The following is a 23,891-nucleotide window of genomic DNA, read 5'->3' as shown; positions in this document are numbered from 1 at the left end:
TTTTAGAAGTTCTCACCACAGGAAAAAAATACTTTGTATGTACGGTGACAGAGGGTAACTAGACTTACTGTGGTGATCATTTCACAATGTATATAAATATCAAATTACTACACTGTACACCTGAAACTAATATAGTGTTATGTGTCAATTATACTTCAATTAAAAAATCGTTTTAAAGATCTATTACAGCATCATTTCCTGTAGCTACAATGAAGACACAAAAATTTTTTTAAACTGGTTACGAAACGTAACATCATCTCTGCTGCCTTGAATATAGTTAGAAAGGTATACTTTATTTAAAGGAAGACTCATATTCTAGAAAGCTTAGCTGTTTCTAAATTAGCTTATAAATTTAATGTGATCCTGATCAGAAACTCAGTGGAGGTGTTTATATATTTGTGTCTGGAGACTTGACAGTATTTTCAAGTTCTCAGAAGAATAAAGCTCAGAAAATTAAGTTAAGAAATGTTTTAAACAGCAATGTGGAGTAATGTTTTAGTTTTAATGGGAAAACTTTGTAAGCCAACAGTATTTAAAATAGTTTGGAACAATAGATGGCCAGATGAATGAAACGGATTAGAGTATCCAGAAATAGATCTAAGAATAAATGGAAAATTCTTGCTACGACAAAGTAGCATTTCAAGACAATGTGGAAATGATGAATTTTTCAGTAAATGATACTGGGGCAGCAGGCTGGAGATTTGGGGAAAAAAATTCAGCTGAATCCCTAGCTTATACCTTTAACCAAAATAAAATCTGCATGTATCAAAGGTTTAATAATAATAAATGAAGCCATAACGATACGAAAATAAAGCATGGATGAATATATATATATATGTCTGTGGGTATGTATGCATGTGTGTTGTGTATGTGTTATAAATGTTTATTACATATTTTAATCTTGAAGTGTGGAAGACCTTTCTGAATACAGTACAAAACCCAGAAGTCATGCAATAAGAGAATGAGATACTTGAGACAAAAAGAAAGAAATATGTGTGTTTATAAGATGTTTGGTTAAAACACACAAACCCTTAAACAGAATCAGTATTTAACCTGAGGGAAAAGCATGTGTAATATTGCAAGATAGACCAAAGAGCCCTTATAAATTAGAAATAGAAGATGAATAACTCAGTAGCTAACTTACGGAAAGATGCTCCATGTCAGTAGTAATCAGAACAATGAATATTAAGACAACAGTGAGATACAAGTTTTAGTCCTCATTAGATGGACAAAAATGAAAAAGACTGCTCTATTAGGAGAGGTGTGACCGCTTGTTGATAGGAGTACGAATTACTAGAACCTCTTAGAAGGTAACTCTGTTAGATCATTGAGTATATGTAACCTTTAACTCAACAATTCCAGTTCCAGAAATCTGTTCTTTGGAAATCACACAAATTAGAGGGTGGAGGTGGTGGGGGGAAGGTAGAAAGGATATTCACTGCAGCATTGCTTGGAAACCACCTAAGTACACATCCACAGAGGAAGAGATTGATTAAATTAATTATTGTGGCCATTTAAAAGAATGAGACAGATCTATGTTTGCATCCCTAGAAAGTTTGGAAGTATATGTACCATGATGTTAACAGTGGGGAGTAAGATTAACACCACACACAAAAATAAACTCAAAATGGATTCGAGACCTAAATGTAAGACTGGACACTATCAAACTCTTAGAGGAAAACATAGGAAGAACATACTCTTTGACATAAATCACAGCAAGATCTTTTTTGATCCACCTCCTAGAGTAATGGAAATAAAAACAAAAATAAACAAATGGGACCTAATGAAACTTCAAAGCTTTTGCACAGCAAAGGAAACCATAAACAAGGTGAAAAGACAACCCTCAAAATGGTAGAAAATATTTGCAAACGAATCAATGGACAAAGGATTAATCTCCAAAATATATAAACAGCTCATGCAGCTCAATATTAAAAAAACAAACAACCCAATCCAAAAATGGGCAGAAGACCTAAATAGACATTTCTCCAAAGAAGACATACAGATGGCCACGAAGCACATGAAAAGCTGCTCAACATCACTAATTATTAGAGAAATGCAAATCAAAACTACAATGAGGTATCACCTCACACCAGTTAGAATGGGCATCATCAGAAAATCTACAAACAACCAATGCTGGAGAGGGTGTGGAGAAAAGGGAACCCTCTTGCACTGTTGGTGGGAATGTAAATTGATACAGCCACTATGGAGAACAGTATGGAGTTTCCTTAAAAAACTAAAAATAGGGCTTCCCTGGTGGCGCAGTGGTTGAGAGTCCGCCTGCTGATGCAGGGGACACGGGTTCGCGCCCCAGTCCAGGAAGATCCCACATGCCGTGAAGCGGCTGGGCCCGTGAGCCATGGCTGCTGAGCCTGCGCGTCCGGAGCCTCTGCTCTGCAACAGGAGAGGCCACAACAGTGAGAGGCCCGTATACCGGTTAAAAAAAAACAAAAAAAAAAACTAAAAATAGAATTACCATATGACCCAGCAATCCCCCTACTGGGCATATACCCAGAGAAAACCATAATTTAAAGAGACACATGCACCCCAATGTTCATTGCAGCACTATTTACAATAGCCAGGTCATGGAAGCAACCTAAATGCCCATCAACAGACAAATGGATAAAGAAGATGTGGTACATGTATACAATGGAATATTACTCAGCCATAAAAAGGAACGAAATTGAGTCATTTGTTGAGACGTGCGTGGATGGATCTAGAGACTGTCATACAGAGTGAAGTAAGTCAGAAAGAGAAAAATACTGTATATTAACACACATATGTGGAACCTAGAAAAATGGTACAGATGAACCAGTTTGCAGGGCAGAAATTGAGACACTGATGTAGAGAAGAAACATATGGACACCAAGAGGGGGAAGTGGTGGTGGTGGGATGAATTGGGAGATTGGGATTGACATGTATACACTGATGTGCATAAAATGGATGACTAATAAGAACCTGCTGTATAAAAATAAAATTTAAAAATTAAAAAAAAACAGTGGGGAGTAAGAATGCCAAGAGAAGAATTTCCTATTTCATATATTTATGTCCTATTTGAATTTTTAATAGGGTAATTGTATTAAAATGGCTTATGTTTCTAGTAAATAAATACTTTAAAGGATAAAAAAGTGCTGCCACTTAACGTTGGCTTAAAGTTTATTCCAAGTATTTATCATTCATTCAGCAAATATTTATTATTCAGTGCTTGCTAATTGCTGTGAGTAGCATAGGGAAATAGACAGTAAACATAGTAAGTAAATAATGTATGTTGTGCGATGGAGAAAGGAAAGTCTGTAGAGTAAGGTAAGGAAGAGTGAAAATACAGTTTTCAATATAATAAATCTCATTGAAAAGGAGTAAGTCATTTGAGCAAGGAACTGAAGAATTGGAAGGAATTGCACCATTTACTGTGGTTCATGTGATTAAAATTAAACATTTCAAGTTGGAAGTATTCTAACTCCAGGCTTGCAGAACTGCATGGCAATCCAGTTTTTCTAACTGTTTTAAATCTGAATTCTTATAAAGAATCTTAGAATTCTATGTTGAATGTTGAGAGGTTCTCAAACATTACATGCATAAATAAGAATCACATAACACGCTGATTTCTGTGCCCTGTACCTAAGCAGTTGAATCAGATCTTCTGCATTTGGAAGGCAGCTATACTAACCCCTATATCACCAGTGCCTCCAGATTTTCTGCATTTGGAGCCAGTGGAATGTGCATTTTAAACAAGCACCACAGAAATTTTGATGTAAATAGTCCCAGGTCCACACTTACGCCTGTGAGATGAGCCTGCTTCACTCCGCCTAGCAAAAGACAGCTCCCTCATTATTATTTTTGAATGTGTGAGCTCTTGTGTTCAAGTATATGTCATTAACATGACTTGTTTACTTTTTTAGGTCAAAGGCAATTGTTTGTTTTTTTCTCTCTTTAAAGGTATCATCAAATGGTATTCAGTCCACTCCTCTAAATCTCGCAACATATTGGAAATGTAGTGCCGGCACCACAGATCTTAGAGTGGATTATAAGTACAACCCAGAAGCTATGGTGACACCAAGTGTGCTTTCCAACGTACAGGTGGTGGTACCAGTGGATGGAGGAGTCACAAACATGCAGTCCCTTCCCCCTGCAATATGGTAAATTAAGTAGATTTCTGAATTCCTACTAAGTTTCTGTTGCAATCCCTCAGTCTTAGAACCTAAGTTCTGAAAGTTGTCTAAGTTAGTGTACTTTCCCAAAGAAACCATGCTATAAAAGGTACTGTACATTTTACTAGTCACACTACGGTAGCTGCAACCCAAAATAAACTAGTCTTGCTGTCCCCACCCAGACTCGAATGATTCAATACAACTTTACCCTTAGGCAAAGTATGTAATTTCTCTAAACTTTCTTTTTCATTTTAAAAATAAAGATAATTATTATTTTATAGGATTAAATATAGCATCTAGCATATCTATAGGAATACCTATCTGGTTAGTCTTTAGTATTATTTTTTACATCTCTTAACTACCTCTCTTGTTCCCTCCATTAATATTAGTATAGACTCTAACCACTCTTCATTTATATTTGCTTCACCGTTTAGTAATAAAACTGTGTTTTCCTTGAGCAATGAAGGTACTGGGTCACCTATGCATTATTTTCCTTTCTCTGACCAGTAGAAATGAAAATAATTTACATAATTTGGTAAATATAAATATAGTATTATCTTTATAAATGGATATTACTCATAAACACATTTTCACCAGGTGATACTATTCAAAGTAAATCTAGCACCATAGTTCTAGTGAAATATTTAAAATGTATTTATTGAGTGTTCACTTATGTACAAGGTACTATACTAGGCACATTATCTGAAAACATTTGTTCTTACAGGAATGCAGAACAGATGAAAGCCTTTTGGAAACTCTCTGGTATTTCAGAAAAATCAGAAAATAGAGGTAAGTGTGTGCATGTTTTTTTTGTTGTTTATAATGTGATGTCACATGGATTTTTTAGGCATGTTTATGGAAAATTTTCTCCTGGAATTTCATGCCTTCAGTTCTAAAACTGACCACTAGGTGGAAGTTAATACCTTATAATAAGAGTGGACCAGTTGAGATTCAGAGCACATTTTTTTTCTTCTAGATTGAATATGCTTTCTCTGAGAAAAATAATGTTTTGCTATAGCTTTATAAATATTATATAAATGCTTCTTATGTTCACATTGCTACCATTAAGAGAAGATACCTAATAAAGTAAATTTATAGAAGTCTAGGTAACCTGATAACTGAAACTGAAAACTAATTGATACTAATTAACACACTCTTTAGCTCATTCTTGGAGTCCTCCTGGCCTCCCAGAAATCATGCAGAAGCTTCCCGGCCTTAAAAAGCCCCTCTGTCTTTTCTTTCTCAGGACCACCTTACCTTGGTCATTTCCCCTTATTAAAACTAACCATCAACAGCCTTTAATTCTGTGATCATTATTTTAAGGAGAAGCAAGTTAATCACCTCCTCCCACCATGTCTGCATCTATGTTCCCAATGCAAAGAAAAAGTCTCTGCGAGTTAGTTGATCACTCCTAGTATATCCCCTAACTCAGTTTAGAATGCAATTCCCAGGACAGTCAAGACTTTAACTTTTTTTCAAAATTTATTTATTTTTGGCTGTGTTAGGTCTTTGTTGCTGCGCACGGGCTTTCTCTAGTTGCCGCGAGTGGGGTATACTCTTCGTTGCGGTGCGCGGGCTTCTCATTGCGGTGGCTTCTCTTGTTGTGGAGCACGGGCTCTAGGTGCGCAGGCTTCAGTAGTTGCAGCACGTGGGCTTAGTAGTTGTGGCTTGTGGGCTCTAGAGTGCAGGCTCAGTAGTTGTGGCGCACTGGCTTAGTTGCTCCACTGCATGTGGGATCTCCCCGGACCAGGGCTTGTCCCCCCTGCATTGGCCGGCAGATTCTTAACCAGTGTGCCACCAGGGAAGCCCAAGTCTTTAACATTTTATTTGTAGTTTCTCTTAATCAAAGGAGAGTTCTCCTGCCCTCTTTTGAATGCCTAATTAATCTCCAGTTACTTTTCCTATTAAGTAGGGTTTTTTGGCGTTTCAAGTTTTGCTCAGCTTTTTCCTTTTAAACATTTTAAGCATAATGTGATCAAAATGTAAAACATATCATCAGTAGTTTTTCTCATGGGTATTTCTGCATAAAAGTCCAGGAACATACTTCGTATTGTCTGTTCATTCAGACCTGCTGTGCTGAACCAGACTTTTACTACTAGAGAACAACACATTGTATGAAATAACCTAGCTAATCTCTAGTTCCTTTGTTCCTGTTTGGTACTTAAAGGTTGCCTATTTTCAGGTGGTAAACTGTACTGATTTTTACTCTAACTGTATGGCTATGGGAGACAAAACTGAAATTCCTAGTTGAAACTGGAAGTAAACCAGAAATGCTACTTGAATTGAGGGTTTACAACCAGTTAGCAAGGAAGAAAGGGTATATTTTCCTCATGTTTAATGAAACAGTATTATTGTAAATATTTACCAAGAAAGGAGTTTGTTCTCTTAAAAATAAGACACAAATTTTCTCACCAGATATATTCATAGTTTCCCTCTGCTGTTCAGGTATCAGAGTGTCTGTGTGAGGAAATGGAAACATCTTATAAATGTGGTTCTGATTTGGTTAGTCAGCCTTTAAAAAAAAATCTCCAAATTAGAATACTGTAAAACAGAAATCTATTTCTATTTTGCCTTTATGCCCAGAAGAGGGACAGGAAATAATTCTGAAGTTTAAGGATTGCCAAGGTGGCTGCTCTTGGCCTGTGGTGGAACTTTCACAGAATTGAATTTTGCATATCAAGAACTGTAAAAGTTTAAGGAGGCCTTGAGCAAGCATTAAGAATTATACAGCAATTCATCTTCCCAATTGATCTGTGCCACCAGGTACGATAGTATAGGATGGGTCCTTGTTATATTTTCTTACAGATTTCTCTCTGTAGTGTTGAGCTTCTATGCGGGGAATCACAGAATGTCACTCCTACTGTCCAGCAGTTCTCCTTTCCCCAGCCAGAAACCCGGGAATCCTCCTAGGCTCCTCCTCCTTTTCACCCCTTGATTTCAGATCTTAAATATCTTTCAAATTCATTCCTTTCTTTCCTTTCCCTTAGCCTAGTTCATATCCCCTTTTCCTGTCACCTAGAGTCCTAGACTATTTTATTGACCTTCAGGTGGTTTCCCTACATTGCATCTTGTACCTGTCTTCCCTTCTAAGAGACTTACCTGAAATGTTTGTCTTCCATATCTTAGGTGGTTCCTTATGGTTAGTTCTTCCGGTGGTTTGTAAAGATATTTAGAGCTCGTTCCTTGCTGCCAGTCTAGTCTCCTCTTCTGCCACTCTCTTCCACCTGTACCCTCTTCTCCAGCTCTTCTGGTGTAGATGTAGCTCCCTTAAATGCGTCGTGCTCTGTCAGGTCTGCCATCTCTGTACCTGTACTCACCTTTGCCTGAGATACAGGCCTGTCATCCCCACACCGTTTTATGTGCCCATAGCTTTTTTTTTTCTTAACAGCATTTATAATATTCATAATTATTTACTATTTCTGCCACACTGTTAGACTGAGTTATGTTGAATAAATGGTTATATTGAAAAGAAAGCCCCTCAGACATAATTGGCATGTTAGACCAGTTAAATTTTAAAACGAAGGGTGTTAGCATATGCTATTCGTTTTTCCCTTTCTGACTTACTTCACTCTGTATGACAGACTCTAGGTCCATCCACCTCACTACAAATAACTCAATTTCGTTTCTTTTTATGACTGAGTAATATTCCATTGTATATATGTGCCACATCTTCTTTATCCATTTATACACTACCAAACGTAAAATAGATGGCTAGTGGGAAGCAGCTGCATAGCACAGGGAGACCAGCTCCGTGCTTTGTGTCCACCTAGAGGGATGGGATAGGGAGGGTGGGAGGGAGACACAAGAGGGAGGAGATATGGGGATATATGTATATGTATAGCTGATTCACTTCGTCATAAAGCAGAAACACACCATTGTAAAGCAATTATACTCCAATAAAGATGTTAAAATATATATATATATATATATATATATATAGGCGGGGGAAAAAAAAGAAGGGTGAATACAAAATAGTAATGTTGATACAGCTCTTCCCAATCTTAGCTGTCTTAGCTTCTTTACCTCTCCCGCCCATGATATGGTACTCAGCAGTCCTTTCCTTTTGACTTTATTCCCACTCATCCCTTCTAGGGCTTCCTTCTGAGCTGCCCTCAGACTTGTCTTTTGACTCATTTCAACATTCATATAGCATAGGAATCTCAATAGTAAATGCCTCTGAAGATTATTATTAATTAAGTCAAAGAGAAGCATGGATGAAGATTACTTAACGAAAATTCAGATTCACTGAATAAAGTCTGATTCGGAAACAGGACATTGATTTGTTTGCTGTACACATTTCACGAATTTGGCATAGGACACAGTTCCGCTTACTTGCTCATTTGCCTTTTTTGGTGTGAAATATATTATCCTGTATAAGTTCTTTGTTCTTTTCCTTGTAGGTTCTGGGTCCCTCAGAGCAAAATTTGATCTTTCAGAAGGACCCAGTAAACCCACAACACTTGCAGTGCAATTCCTCAGCGAGGGAAGTACCCTCTCAGGAGTAGATATTGAACTTGTAGGCACTGGCTATAGGCTTTCCTTAGTAAAGAAGCGGTTTGCCACTGGTAAGTTGGGAGATTTCAAGCTTTATAATGTACATGGGAAACATTTGTATTCTAACATTTACTAAACGACTGTCAAGTAGTTTATAGTCTAAAGGCATGGAAATTTTTTCTTTGACCTTTGGTACAAGGTGCCAGATAGAGACACACCTGGGAGAGAGAGTACTCATGGTCAGTATAGCTGAACACCTGTGATCTGATTCTAATGTATTGTAAACAGCAGATGGGAACTGGGGTTTGTATCTGTAACCACAGTGAAAATATTCTCCTTCGAGTTCATTTGAAATTATAATTGCAAAGGTCTGCTTGGTGTTTTTCAGGACGATACTTGGCAGATTGTTGATGGACCTGGGAAAGTGGTTGGCTCAAAGGAGTAGTACAGACCTGCCATTCTGCATTATCTGTTCTTTCCAAACACTATTCTAACTTGTATTATGTCTTTAAGAGCTGACTACAAACATTAAATTGCACTTTTGAAGTGAGTCATCGACAGAAATAGCACTGAAATGATTTTCAACGCTGTAAATGATAAACTGCAATATTCAGGAAACACATTTATTCAGATTGTCAGTTAAGTGAAGTTTTTATAGGCTGAAATTTTAAATTATCTTCAGTGTCTGTGGTTATAGTGTAATATCAGGCCTGAAATTTCAGGAGAGCAAGCACAAAATAATTTAGCTTTCCATAAGTTTTTAGAGTCAGAGATAATTTTGAAATTTTATAAGTTTTGATATTGAATGGATACAGACAGAACGTGAATTCTAAGTTTGGGATAATGTTCATTTATAACACTCAATCAAATTGAGTTTTGTGCCATAAAGTAATCAGACCAGAGTCCAAGGTGTTTGCAAAATCTATAATTTGATTCTCATATAAACATATTAATAAAGTGTAAATGGTGTTTTATATGATTTTTTTTAATCCTCAAGTGCAATGTGTTTTAAAATAAGCTTGCAAAAGACAGCAGAGAAATTTACTTCTGCAGTTAACTTTATAGAAATTGTGATTGTTTTGATAAATTAATGCTGTAGATTTAATTTATTTTTATATGGATTGCATAATGTGTGCCTTGTAAAACAATAACAAAACCCAGAAATGTGCCTATCTAGTTTGTGTTCATTAATGTGCCTCACTTTCCTCCTAACAGTCTGGATCTTCTATTCGGAATCTTAGAGTAGTCAAGGATTTTTACAAGATAATTGCAATTTTCAGAAATACCTTTGGCCGCAATTGGGAAGGGAGTTCAGAATAACTAAAGGACAATTTATACTTAAGAACCCTGGCTTGCTTCTTTAGTGATACACTGTAGCCACTAGAGAAATAACTAATGGCATATGTTTACAGGGGGAAAAAAATCACCTTCAGATATTCCACCTTAACCTCATCAGAAAGTTCTGCAAAACTGTAATGATAAATTGGTAACTGGTATTTTAACTCTCCATTTAACATTTCCCTTCACTCTGTTATTGGAAATCTGTACATTTATTTCCTGAATGTGTTGTGAGCATGAATTTTGTAGTAGTTTGTGAGGAACACTTTAGAAAAGATTAGTTTTGGCATTTTCAACAATTGGAAAAATTTACCAATTTGTATGTTCTTGTTCTTACTTAATTGCTACCTGCTAAAAATAGGAAAATTATTTGAAATGATGGATTGGGTTAAGCATTTCTTAATATTACTAATATTAAATAGTAAAAATCCTAACTTTATAGCAAATCCTGATTAATTGAAGGAATTAAATATTTTGGACACAGTTTCATAATTTACAAATGGGAGATTTATTTGTAAGTACCAGTGTCCTGCATCTTGCATAGAAGCAATAAAATGTGTTATATATGATAATTTATATAAAACCACTAATTGTTCTGTTAAGCTTTACAGAAAATAAAACCCCTCCTACTAGACATTTATGTAACATCTTGCTATATTAAATACAGCAGAAAATCTACTCATTTAGTAATATATATAACACAATAATGTGCTTTTTAATATATCCATGTTAGCCCAATTCTAAATTTAGATTTGACTAAAGCAGTACATAAGAGAATTTGCTAAAATTTTCATCTTTACTAAATAGTGGACAAAAATTAGAATTTCTAACTTATATTGTACTCTTTTAAATGCCAATTACAGTCCCTTACTGGAATCTTAACTGTAACTGCTTTGCAGTCAAACTGCTTTTATTGGGCAGTTAATACTTTATTGTTGGAATTCAGACACCATTATACTCACCATGTTTGTTTTTAATCAAGTATTACCTTACAATGTACAAACTAGTGAAATGGTTAAACTTCTGCACTTTCCTAATTACCACTGTCTTCATACCAAGTGCTGATACATAAATTTGTATTGGGTGCAGGTTACAATTTTGAAGCCATATGAGTTTATATTGATTTTTTCATTTAAAAATCCACTAATGATGTAAAAAAGACCAATAGATTTGCAATCGGAAATGTATTTAGCAAGCTGGTTCTTGCTTATGTATAGTGATAAACTTTGTAGCTGCCTCTTTAACCAAGAACTTGTAAACACAGAACTCTAACAAATGTGAGTTTTTAAGAATTGTTATTTACTACTTTGAATTGTAATTAGAACAAGGCAAATCTTACAAAATTTTGTAAATATTTTTGATTTTTTCATAAAAATGTAAATTTTACATAAAAGTTGTGCCCTTAATAAACATGTAATATATAATTTATCAGTTGGTTTGTGTGTTTTTGTACTCTTGTTTATAGTAGTAATAGCTATATCGTAGACTTTAGGACAAGGCAAGCTAGGTAAGCAAAGAATAATTGGTGTTGAACTTTGTTATCACCATTTAGACAGACATATAGATTGGTCTCTTATTTAGTTTTAACTGATCATATAGGAAAACTTCATTTGGACTATAACCCAAAAGTATATAAATTGTTTAATAAGGATTATTTTTATTTGTTTCTAAATATACTTAAATTGATGTTAAGCTTTAGCAAAGACTTTCCTCCTGACAAGTTGCTTAGGAACACAGCATCACACAGTTTTAAAACCATACTCTTTCAAGGAGGTAATCAGGAACATCAAGCCTCTCAGAAACCAGCGGATTGAGAAAGGAGCAAAAAAAAGGAATTGGAAAAAAGATTTCATCCTAAATATTGAAAATTTTGCTAAATCTGTGTCATGAAAAGGAGCAGTTTAGTTCATCTAGGTCAGGTTGGGGAACCTGTGTACCAAACAGGTAGCACTCTTACCATTCATACCATAGGCTCATCTTTTTTCTTTTATTCTGTATTTCCACTTGCACTGCTCCCACCTGTTCAGAGTGAATGATGCTAGCTGCTGTGATAAATAAGATCCCGGGAACTTAACACTGTGAACTAGTATGTTGCTCACGTCACGGTTCTAAGGAGGTTGGAGGAGGAGCTCTGCTCCATACAGTAATTCGAGGACACAGGCTCCCTCCATTTTTGTGACTCCACTCAAAATCCTCTCCATCTGGCCGTTGGATGGGGAAGGAAGGAAACTGGGAGTTTGTGGGCCAGGCGCAGAGCTGGCGTCATGACCTTTGTTCACATTCCTCTAGCCAGAACTTGATCTGTGCTTCCAACTAACTAACTGCAAGGAAAGATGGGAAATACATAGTGTGGTTTTGTGCCTAGGAGGAAAAGCATATTTTGACAAACACAGTAATCCTCTGGCGTGCATCCTGCCCTTTCTCCATTTGGTCATCTTTCGTTATTCCTTCTCCTAAATGTGCGTTTAATGCTGTCTGTGGCTTTCAGTACTAAAGGTTCATTCCATCCTCTCTTGCTATATGTACATATTTTACCCCTATTTTAAAATATATCTGATTATTTCCATATTTCCTCTAATCATATATGATATTTATGATTACTTATGATAACTCAGAAACCACTGCTTATCTTTAGCATGCAGTGTTTCATCTGTCAGTAATTTTTTAACTGCAGGTAACAGAAAACAAAACTAAGAATGGTTTAAACAGATAAAGACAAGTTTTTTCCCCGCATCACGAAGTCTGCAAGTTTATCTGTTGCTGGTATTGGACAGAACAAGTGATTCTTTTGGCTTTTTCCTTATGGTTGCAATATGGCTGCCACAGCTTCCAACTACATGTTTACATCCAAAGCTGGGAGGGGGGCAGTTCCAGGTATATCTGTCCTTTTTGTCAGGAGATTTAAAGCTTTTCCAGCACATTTCTGCTTGCTTCCTATTGGCCAGAATTGTGTAAGAGGCAGAGAAAGCCAAGTAGCCTTTATTTTTAAGTGAGTAAAGGAGAGGGGCTGGGAATGGCTGAAGGTGAATTGGCCAGCAGGTCAGCCACCAGATTTCTGACTAGTACAGGCGTATTTCCTTATAGCATATTTCCAATTAAATCTCTGCACTTAGCCCAATCAATTTATTTGACAATTTTAATCCAGCAATGAGCAGGGTGAACTTGGGAAAGTATTCTAAATTTCTCTATCTTTAGAAGAGTGAATCAGTGTAACTTTCCTAGAGAGCAATTTGAATTCAAAACCTTTAAAAACCTTATTTATCATTTAAGCTAGTAATTCATCACTGTTGGGAATTTGTCATAAGAAAACAATGAGACAAAAAAGCAAAGATGTGTTTATTATATGAAAATATTGGAAGGATTAAATGATTTGATAGCTCCCATATAGTGATATACTATGTAGGTATTTAAAATAATCATGAATAAACAACAAGGTCCTACTGTACAGCACAGGGAATACCTGTAATAAACCATAATGGAAAAGAATGTGAAAAAGTATGTGTATATGTATAACTGAATCACTTTGCTGTACACGAGAAACTAACAACATTGTAAGTCAACTTCAATTAATTAAAATAACCATGAAGGTTTATAGTCATTGATACGGAATATTGCTATGAGATTGTTAGATGGTAAAAGGTAATTCTTTTTTGTTTTAAAATGCATACACCTAACGCAAAAACCTTTGTAAAAAATATGCACCAAGTTGTAATTCCTGGGTGATGGGATTTTTACTTTCCACAGGATCTTTAATGTCCAAATTTCACTTTATTTTTTATAATGGGTAGGTATTACATTTACAATAAAAACTTTCTATTTTGAAAAACAGTTTTAGAAATAGAGTGCAAGATGAACTTTATGTTGATGTAAATAATGTACAAGGATCTCTTTATATGAGGGTCTTCCCATTTTGCTCACTGCCTTAGCCTTCCACTTGGTTCTACCAATATAACTACTTTGTTCTGTATTGCTTATTAATGTATGGAAGTAGATTTCTGCTCTACTTTTTTCTTTTTTTTTTTTTTTGGTCTCAAAGCTCAATGCCTTGATTTCTTTTGCCTAAGTGAATATAGTATCAATTCTTTTTTATGCCCAAATTAATCTCTTTTAAAAAGTATGATCCAGAAAAGGGACAGAGGAAATGGGTAAGTATGATGTGGTTAAGGCTGTCTTCAGGGTAGCTTTTGGCAAAATTAAGAGCCTTTTAAATTTCAGAAACTTGGATGTTATCTCCTCAATATCATCCCAATAAATAAGGTGGTATATAAGCTCTAGTATTTTCTATCCTCATTCTAGCAATTATCTCAGTAGTTCATATATCAAAGCATAGTATTCTGACCCCTCAGCCAATGCTTATTCTGACTACTAGTAGCAGACTTACTAACATTAGCATGAGTTGGAGGACAACCATTTAAACACCCATTTATCATTGGTCAACTAGCATCAATCTTTTATTTTCTTATTCTTTACTTATGCTACTCACAACCTTAACTGGAAATAATCTTCTAAAATGAAGAGTGTTTGTAGTTTATCACTCTGGTCTTATAAACCAGAAAAGGAGAAAAACCTCCCTACAACATCAAGGAAGAAGCTCTAACTCCGCCATCAGAAATTCTTCCTAAACTATTCCCTGAAAGTTGCACATAAATAGTAAAATATTATTGCTATGTGCTATGTCAGTATTAAAAACAAATTCTAGAGGATGCCATTGCTGTGTACTTTGTGTATTAAATGACCTGCCCCATTACAATTAGTACATACATACTTGATTGTATGATACATTGTATATATAATCATACACTGTTTACTCCATGTGTATGAGTACAAACTATGAGTATTATATGATTATGTAGAACAAAATATTGTACAAATTCCATTAAGTCAAACCAACTCTTATCACCATACTTATCACAACCAACGACTTTCCTTAATCCCAAGCTTTGAGAAATAGGCAGCTTATCCCACAAACATGCTCTTCTTAATCTGGGCCCATAACATGGGGGTTTCTAGAACTGAACTGTATGTGGCATCTGGTTCTTAACTTCAGGACCATCTCACCTAAAATCTCTCAAGCTTTCCTCTTAAATAAGACATCTTGATGGACTAATGACTAATCAGCCCATGTGCACACATAACTGTGGTATCATACATTTGATATTTTTAAATTTGGGGGCATGCTGTGACCCAGCAATGGCCATCTGAGGCCTTAACGCCGCCAGTCAACATCTAGCTGAGGCTATACTGAATATTATTTTACAGCATCAACAGCCATAAGGTATTAGTCAGTGCTTAAAATACATAAGAAAATTGATAAAACACGTGTACCTTCACATGTCCAAATAAAAATTAGCAAACTCCCCTTAGCCCCTGTAGACCTCAAAGTGTATATATTTAATACCAATCTTGACATTTCCAAAACAAGATTAAAATATAACAGTACACAAAAGCCTACTTTCCTTCATTCTATAAGAAATATCCAAATCACAAATTAAGACATATTTTAGCCAAGATTTTTAACAAAATGAAAATTTCAAACACCAAAAATTCTGACTTTAAACCTATGGACTAGAAAAACTTACTCCCTCTCCAGTAGTTTAAAATGCTTCCACTAAACACTAGCATGCTACTTAAATTCACAGAATTTTGATGGACAGGGATCCCCTTCCATCTAGCTTGTTACTGTAAATTAATAAAGGCACTAAAAATGCCTAGATGAGTTTACTAAGTCCATAAACACATGGGTTTGGTCCCAGTCTTTCTATTAATTCTTAATAAAATTACACATGGAAGTATTTCACATCCAAGTAAGAAAGCCCTCTGGATCAGCAATGATTAAAAGAAGCGGGCATCAGGCACATTAAAAAGTAGCTCATGGGGGCTTCCCTGGTGGCGCAGTGGTTGAGAGTCCGCCTGCCGATGCAGGGGATACGGGTTTGTGCCCCGGTCCGGGAAGATCCCACATGCCGCGGAGCGACTGGGCCCGTGAGCCATGGCCGCTGAGCCTGCGCGTCCGGAGCCTGTGCTCCGCAACGGGAGAGGCCACAACAGTGAGAGGCCCGCGCACCGCAAAAGAAAAAAAAAGAGAGATATTCTAATAAAGTTAAATTTTAATTAGGCTGTAAAAAGCTGCAGCTAAAATAAACTACAAAAATGACTTTAATATTCCTGATTACACGATAGCTGAGACTCATACTGGGATCCAATACTCCATTATGCTTAGCCCTCAACCCAAACAATTAGAACAAAATTATATGCCAGAGTACTACTTGCAATAGCGTAAAACTCAAAGGACTTGGTGGTGTTTTTTATCCCCCTAGAGGAGCCTTTTCTATAATCTATCGATGTATATTCTGATAAACCTCACCATTCCTTGCTAATACAGACGATCGCCATCTTCAGCAAACCCTAAAAAGGAGGCATAGTAAGCACAAACATCAACATAAAACTATTAGTTCAAGGTGTAGGCAGCCTATGGGGTAGAAAGAAATGGGCTACATTTTCTACTTCAAGAACATTAAATTTTACACAAAAGTATTTATAAAATTAAAAACTAAAGGAGGATTTAGCAGTAAATTTAAAAATAGGCTTGAGTCAGGCCATGAAGCATGCACACATAGATGGTCACCCTCCTCAAATACCGAAACCTACGTATACAACTTATTTATAACTATTTAACATCTAAGAGGAGACGGGTCAGTCAGAGGTAAGCATACTGGAAAGTGCTTGGACAGATCTAAGTGTAGCTTAAAATCATGTAGTTTACACCCACTAGATTTTCATCTTAAATGATCACTTTGAACCAAAACTAGCCCAAACTAATAAAGTTCAATTATAGTATATAAATTAAACATTTATTTACAAACAAAAGTATAGGCGATAGAGATTTTAACTAGTGCTATAGACAAAGTACCATAAGGGAATGGTGAAGTATTTAAATTATTAAATAGCAAAGTTTACGCCTTTTAGTTTTTGCAAAATGATTTAACTAGAACAATTTAAGAGAAAAGTCAAATGCCCCGAAGTAAGATGAAACCTATGAATAGTTTTTCAGGAACAAACTCATCTGTGTAGCAGAATTATGAGATTTGTAGACAGGGGTGAAGAGCCTAATGAGCCTGGTGACAGTTGGTTATCCAGTACAGAATTTTGGTTCAACTTTAAGTTTACCTAAGAAACAGTTCTAACATAAATTTAAATATTAATCTAAATAGGTAGAGCTCTTTACATACAGGATACAGACTTCCTTAGAAGGAAGTTATTATTATATTAATAATATTGTTATCATTATTAATATCATAGTTATTGTCATATTAATAATATCATAGTTGGCCTAAAAGCAGCCACCAAATAAGAAAGCATTCAAGTCCAACAGTTTACTTATCTTAATTCCACTAATAAAAACTGACTCCTAACGTAATACTGGATCAATCTATCAACAGAAGCAATACTGTTAATATAAATAACAAGAATTATTTCTCCTCACATAAGATTATATCAGAATGGATAATCACTGATAGTTAAATATAAATTTAACCTAATTATTATTTAATAAATCAGTTGTTAACCCAACACAGGTATGTGCTTAAGGAAAGATTTTTAAAAGTAAAAGGAACTCGCAAACACAAACCTTGCCTGTTTACCAAAACTATCACCTCTAGCATTTCTAGTATTAGAGGCACTGACTGCTCTGTGACAAATGTTTAATAGCCACTGTGGTATCCAGACCACACGAAGGTAACTTAATCATTTGTTCTTTAAATACAGACTTGAATGAACGGCCACACGAGGGTTTTACTGTCTCTTACTTTTTTTTTAAATTGAAGTATAGTTGATTTACAATATTGTGCCAATCTTTGCTGTAGAACAAAGGGACTCAGTTTTTCACATTAATACATTTTTTAAAATATTCTTTTCCATTATGGTTTATCCCAGGAGATTGGAGATATTTCCCTGTGCGATACAGTAGGACCTTGTTGTTTATCCATTCAAACAGAAATGAAAAGAAAGCGGGAGTTGCAATGTATTTTACTTTTTAATTAGAGAAATTGACTTTCCTGTGAAGAAGCGTAATGACAGAATAAGACGATAAGACCCTATGGAGCACTAATTTAGTCCAACACCCTCTCCCCCAAAATTAATGAAATCAAGGGATAACAAAACTTTAAATGGACTAAAATTTTGGTTGGGGTGACCTCGGAGAGTAAAACAAGTGATTAAAACCTAGACCGATTAATCAAAATATTTTATCATTTATTGATTCAAAAGCTTCATCAATGGAATGAGTTACCCTAGGGATAACAGCATAATCCTATTCTGGAGTTCATATCAACAGTAGGGTTTACAACCTCATTAAATCAGGACATCCCAATGGTGTAACCACGATTAATGGGTCATTTGTTCAATGATTAAAGTCCTACGTGAGCTGAGTTCAGACCGAAGTAATCCAGATCAATTTCTATATATTTCATATTTCTCCCAGTATGAAAGGACAAGAGAAATCAGGCCTACTTTACAAAACTAATGGATGACATAATCTTAATCTTAATTAATTTACACCAGCCCTGCCCAAGAACAGGGTTTATTAGGTGGCAGAGCCTGGTAATTGCATAAAACTTAAACCTGTATAACCAGAGATTTAACTTCTTTCCTTAACAATTTGGTTATAATCAACATTCTTTTATTAATTATTCCCATTCTACTTGCTACGGCATTCCTTATCCTAATCCAGTGAAAAGTACTGGGCTATATACAACTCTATGAAGGACCAAACATTGTTGGATGTGCTGGCCTACTCCAACCCATTGCCAATGCTGGCCAGCTCTTCATTAAAGGACCATTAACATCATCAATATCTATATTACTGCATCAGTCCTCACCTCTACGTTGGCCCTAACAATATGAATTCCATTACCCACACCATATCCATTAATCAATAGAAACCTAGGCATACTATTAGCTGTATTATGGTCTCTCGTCAGATTGAACCTCAAATTCAAAATGTGCAGTAATTGGGACCCTATGAGCAATAGCGCAAACAATTTCATATGAAGTAACACTAGCAATCATTCTATCATCAGTTGTACTAATTAAAGGATCATTTACCCTCTCAACATTAATCACTACTCAAGAATACTTATGTCTAATTTTTCCATCTTGGCCACTGACCATGATATGATTTCTCTCAATCCTAGCAGAAACCAACCAAGCTCCATTCGACCTAACAAAAAGAGAATCAGAACTTGTCTCTGGCTTCAATGTTGAGTATGCAGCAGGCCCATTTGCCCTATTCTTCCTAGCAAAATATGCCAACATTATTATAATAAATATTTTTTACAACAATTCTATTCCTACGTACCAGAACTATACTCAATTTTATTATCAAAATCATCTTCCTATCCATTTTTCCCTATGAGTACAAGCCTTCTATCCACGATTCCAATACGACCAACTTATACATCTTCTATGAAAAACTTCCTACTACTAACGCTAGCTCTTTTTTTTTTTTTTTTTTAATATTTATTTATTTATTTGGTTGCACTGGGTCTTCGTTACAGCAGGTGGGCTCCTTAGTTGCAGCAGGTGAGTTCCTTAGTTGGAGCACGCGAACTCTTAGTTGCAGCATGCATGTGGGATCTAGTTCCCTGATGAGGGATTGAACCCGGGCCTCCTGCATTGGGAGTGCGGAGTCTAATCCACTGCGCCACCAGGGAAGTCCCAACGCTAGCTCTTTGAATACGAAATATATCATTACTGATCATTATATCAAGCATCCCACTGAACATAATATGTCTGACAAAACAGTTACTTTGATGGAGTAAATTATAGAGGTTTAAATCCTCTTATTTCTAGTATTAAGGAATTGAACCTACTCCTAAGAATTCAGAATTTTCCATGCTACCATATTACACCATATTCTATAGTAAGGTCAGTTAAGTAAGCTATCAGGCTCATACCCTGAAAATGTTGGTTTATATCCTTCCCATGCTAATAAATCCCCTATTTTTATTATCATTTCACTATCATTTCAGGAACTACAGTCGTTATGATAAACTCACATGGATTAATAATCTGAATTGGCTTTGAAATAAACATATTAGCTATTATTCTAGTTTTAATTAAAAAATTCAACCCATGAGTCAAAGATGCATCCACTAAATATTTTTTGACGCAAGCCCTCACATCTGTACTTGTTACTCTAATATATTCTGGCCAATGAACAATTATAAAAGTGTTTAATCCAGCAGCATCCTTTACCACAACAGCCCTTGTCATAAAACTTGGACTTTTCCCCATTCCACTTTTGAATGCCCGAAGCTCCACTAGTATCTGTCCTAATTTTATTAACATTACAGAAACTTGTACCACTATCAATTTTATATCGAGTTTCACCATCCATTCATCTAAACATGTTACTAATTAGAGCTATATATAGAGATATTTTTTAACATCTTTATTGGAGTATAATTGCTTTCCAATGGTGTGTTAGTTTCTGATTTATAACAAAGTGAATCCGTCATACATATACATATACATATGTTCCCCTATCTCTTCCCTCTTGTGTCTCCCTCCCTCCCACCCTCCCTATCCCACCCCTCTAGGTGGTCACAAAGCACCGAGCTGATCTGCCTGTGCTATGCGGCTGCTTCCCACTAGCTAGCTATTTTATGTTTGGTAGTGTATATATGTCCATGCCACTCCCTCACTTTGTCACAGCTTACCTTCCCCCCCCCCATATCCTCAAGTCCATTCTCTAGTAGGTCTGTGTCTTTATTCCTGTCTTGCCCCTAGGTTCTTCATGACCTTTTTTTTTCTTAGATTCCATATATATGTGTTAGCATACGGTATTTGTTTTTCTCTTTCTGACTTACTTCACTCTGTATGACAGACTCTAGGTCCATCCATCTCACTACAAATAACTCAATTTCATTTCTTTTTATGGCTGAGTAATATTCCATTGTATATATGTGCCACATCTTCTTTAGAGCTATATATTTTTAATCAATCATAGGAGGAAGATGAAGAAGTCTTAACCAAACCCCACTACAAAAAATCATAGCCTACTCATCAATTGGTTACATAGGTTGAATAACAGCTGTTATAGTTTATAATCCAACTATAATAATCCTATACTTATATCATAATAACACTCATTACATTATTTATATATAATTCATCCACCACAATGCTATCCTTCTAATTTATTAAACACCCTTAATTGCTATAATTATTCTCACTATTATATTATCAGTACTGGATTAGGAATTTAGGTTAGCACAGACCAAGACCCTTCAAAGTCCTAAGCAAGTATTATTTACTGAATTCCTGAAAATAAGGATTGCAAGACTTTATCTTACATCAACTGGATGCAAATCACACTCTTTTATTAAACTAAATTCTTACTAGATTTGATGAGCTTTCACCCCACAGAATTTTATTTAACAGCTAAATACTCTAGTCAGTTGGTTTCAATCTACTGTCTCCATTCAGGGGAGAAGCCAGGCAGAATTAAAGCTGCTTCTTTGAATTTGCAATTCAATGTGTCATTCACCACAGGGCTTGGCAAGAAGAGGCCCCAACCTGTCTTTAGATTTACAGTCTAACGCTTGCTCAGCCATTTCACTATGTTCATAAACTGCTGATTATTCTCAACAAACCATAAAGTTATAGTCACTGAGCATCTGTTTTTTGGTGCCTGTACCAGAATAGAGGTACTGTCTTAAGCCTTTTAATCATGCCAAACCAGGCCCGGAGCTTTACTAGGAGGTGATCAAATCTACAATGTAGCTGTACCGCCCATGCATTTGTAATAATTTCATAGTTATACCTAATTTCATAGTTATACCCACTATAATTGGAGGATTTAGAAACTGACTAGTTCCACTAATAACTGGAGCGCCTGATATAGCATTTCTCCCAATAAATAAGTTTTTTACTTCTTCCACCACCATTTTTAGAACAGGCTAACAGGCTGAACAGTATATCTATGTTTAGCTGTTAGTCTAGCCTACATGGGAGCTTCTGTTGACCTAACCATTTTTTCCCCTACAGTTAGCAGGTATATACTCAATTCTAGGTTCTATTAATTTTATTACCACAATTATTAGTATAAAAACTCCAGCTATATCTCATTACCAAACACCACTGTTTGTTTGATCCATCCTACTTCTGGCCATACTATTACTATTGTCACTCCCACTTCCAGCAGCCAGAATCACTTTATTATGAATAACCACAGTCTATCAAGCTTTCTTTGATCCTGAAGGTGGAGGTGATCCAATTTTACATCAACATTTATTCTGATTTCTTTGGCCACCCAGATTTTTACATCCTTCTTTTACCTGGCTTCAGGATAATATCACATACCATCAAATATTATTTGGGAAGAAAAGAACCTTTGGGGTATATAGGAAGAGTCTGAGCCATAATGTCTCCCCAGGCTTTCTCGTATGAGCTCAACACATGTCCAGAGTAGGAACAGATGTTGATATGAGCATGTATTACATCAGCTACTCTAATTACTGCCATCCCCATAGGAATAAAAGTATTTAGTCGATTAGCAACTAATGGAGGTGATAATAAAATGATCACCAGCCATATTATGAGCCTTAGGTTTTATTTTCTTATTTACAGTAGGAGGTTTAACAGAAAGTGTCCTAGCTAATTCATCCTTAGACAGTGTTTTTCATGATACATGCTATGCGGCAGGACACTTTCACTACATCATATCAACAGAAGCAGTATTCACCATTATAAGAGGCTTTGTCCACTGATTCTCGTTATTTTTAGGCTATAGACTCAACTCAGCCTGAGCAAAGCTTCATTTTACAATTAAATTTGTAAGCATTAATATAAATCTCTTTCCACAGCATTTTCTTGGCCTTTCAGGACTACCGAGATGTTACTCTGAATATACAGATGCATACACAACATGAAATACCATCTCATCCATAGGTTCCTTTCATCAACAGCAGTAATACCAGTAATTTTTATAATACGACAAGCTTTCGCATCTAAACAAGAAGTATCAGTGGTGGAGTTAACAACTTCCAATCTTAAATGATTGCGTGGATATTTCCCACCATATCGTACATTTGAAGAACATACTTACATAAATTTAAGAAAGGAAGGAATCGAAACTTCAACTGGTTTCAAGCCAACTTCATAACCACTGTCTTTCTCAATAAGTGAGATATTAGTAAAAACTACATAACTTTGTCAAATTAAATTATGGGTTCAAACCTTTTACATCTCTATGCCACATCCATTCCAACTAAGCTTACAAGAACATTGCCTATTATAGAAGAACGTTTACATTTTCACGATTATACACTTATAATTGCTTTCCCAGCTAGTTCTTTGGTTATTTACACCATTTCATCACTACTAACAACTAAACTAACTCACACAAGTACAATAGATGCACAAGAGGTAGAAACAGTTTGAACTATTCTAGCTGCTATTATTCTAATTTTAAGTGCTCTACCATTACAAATTCTTTATATAATAGTTGAAATTAATAATCCTTCCCTAACTGTAAAAACTTCAGGTGACCAATGATAACGAAGCTGTGAATGCACAAAGTATGAAGTTCTAAATTTTGATTCCTATATAATAATTCCTACAACAGATCTAAAACCAGTACAACTGCTACAAATATATAATGGAGCAGTCTCACCTACAGAAATAACAGTCCAAATACTAATTTCACCCGAAAACATCCTACACTCATGAGCTATTCCCTCCGTAGGCCTCAAGACACATGCTATTGCAGGGCACCTTAAACAACCCTAAGTCTACATGACCAGGCTCATACTGTGGACAACATTCAGAAATCTGGGGGTTATGTCATAGCCTCATGCCTATTGACCTCGAATTAATTCCAATAAAATATTTCAAAAATGATCGGCATCAAAT

General features: G+C 35.7%; 1 protein-coding gene across 1 annotated transcript in view; it reads left to right on the top strand.

The window, feature by feature from the left end:
* The window catches only part of FCHO2 (FCH and mu domain containing endocytic adaptor 2), a 116,347-nt gene extending 104,975 nt beyond the window's left edge, over positions 1-11,372 (top strand). Inside the window, 4 exon segments of the mRNA XM_082837231.1 lie at positions 3,934-4,133; positions 4,870-4,934; positions 8,546-8,710; positions 9,028-11,372. Of these exon segments, the coding sequence (XP_082693357.1) occupies positions 3,934-4,133; positions 4,870-4,934; positions 8,546-8,710; positions 9,028-9,050 (453 nt within the window). The 3' untranslated portion in view covers positions 9,051-11,372.
* The last annotated feature ends 12,519 nt before the right edge of the window (positions 11,373-23,891 follow it).

This window comes from Leucopleurus acutus (genome assembly GCF_964270905.1).
Source record: "Leucopleurus acutus genome assembly, chromosome: 3".
NCBI classification, from domain to species: Eukaryota; Metazoa; Chordata; class Mammalia; order Artiodactyla; family Delphinidae; genus Leucopleurus; species Leucopleurus acutus.
Note: the sequence above shows the minus strand (reverse complement) of the source record. Positions and strands in the feature narration are given on the sequence as shown.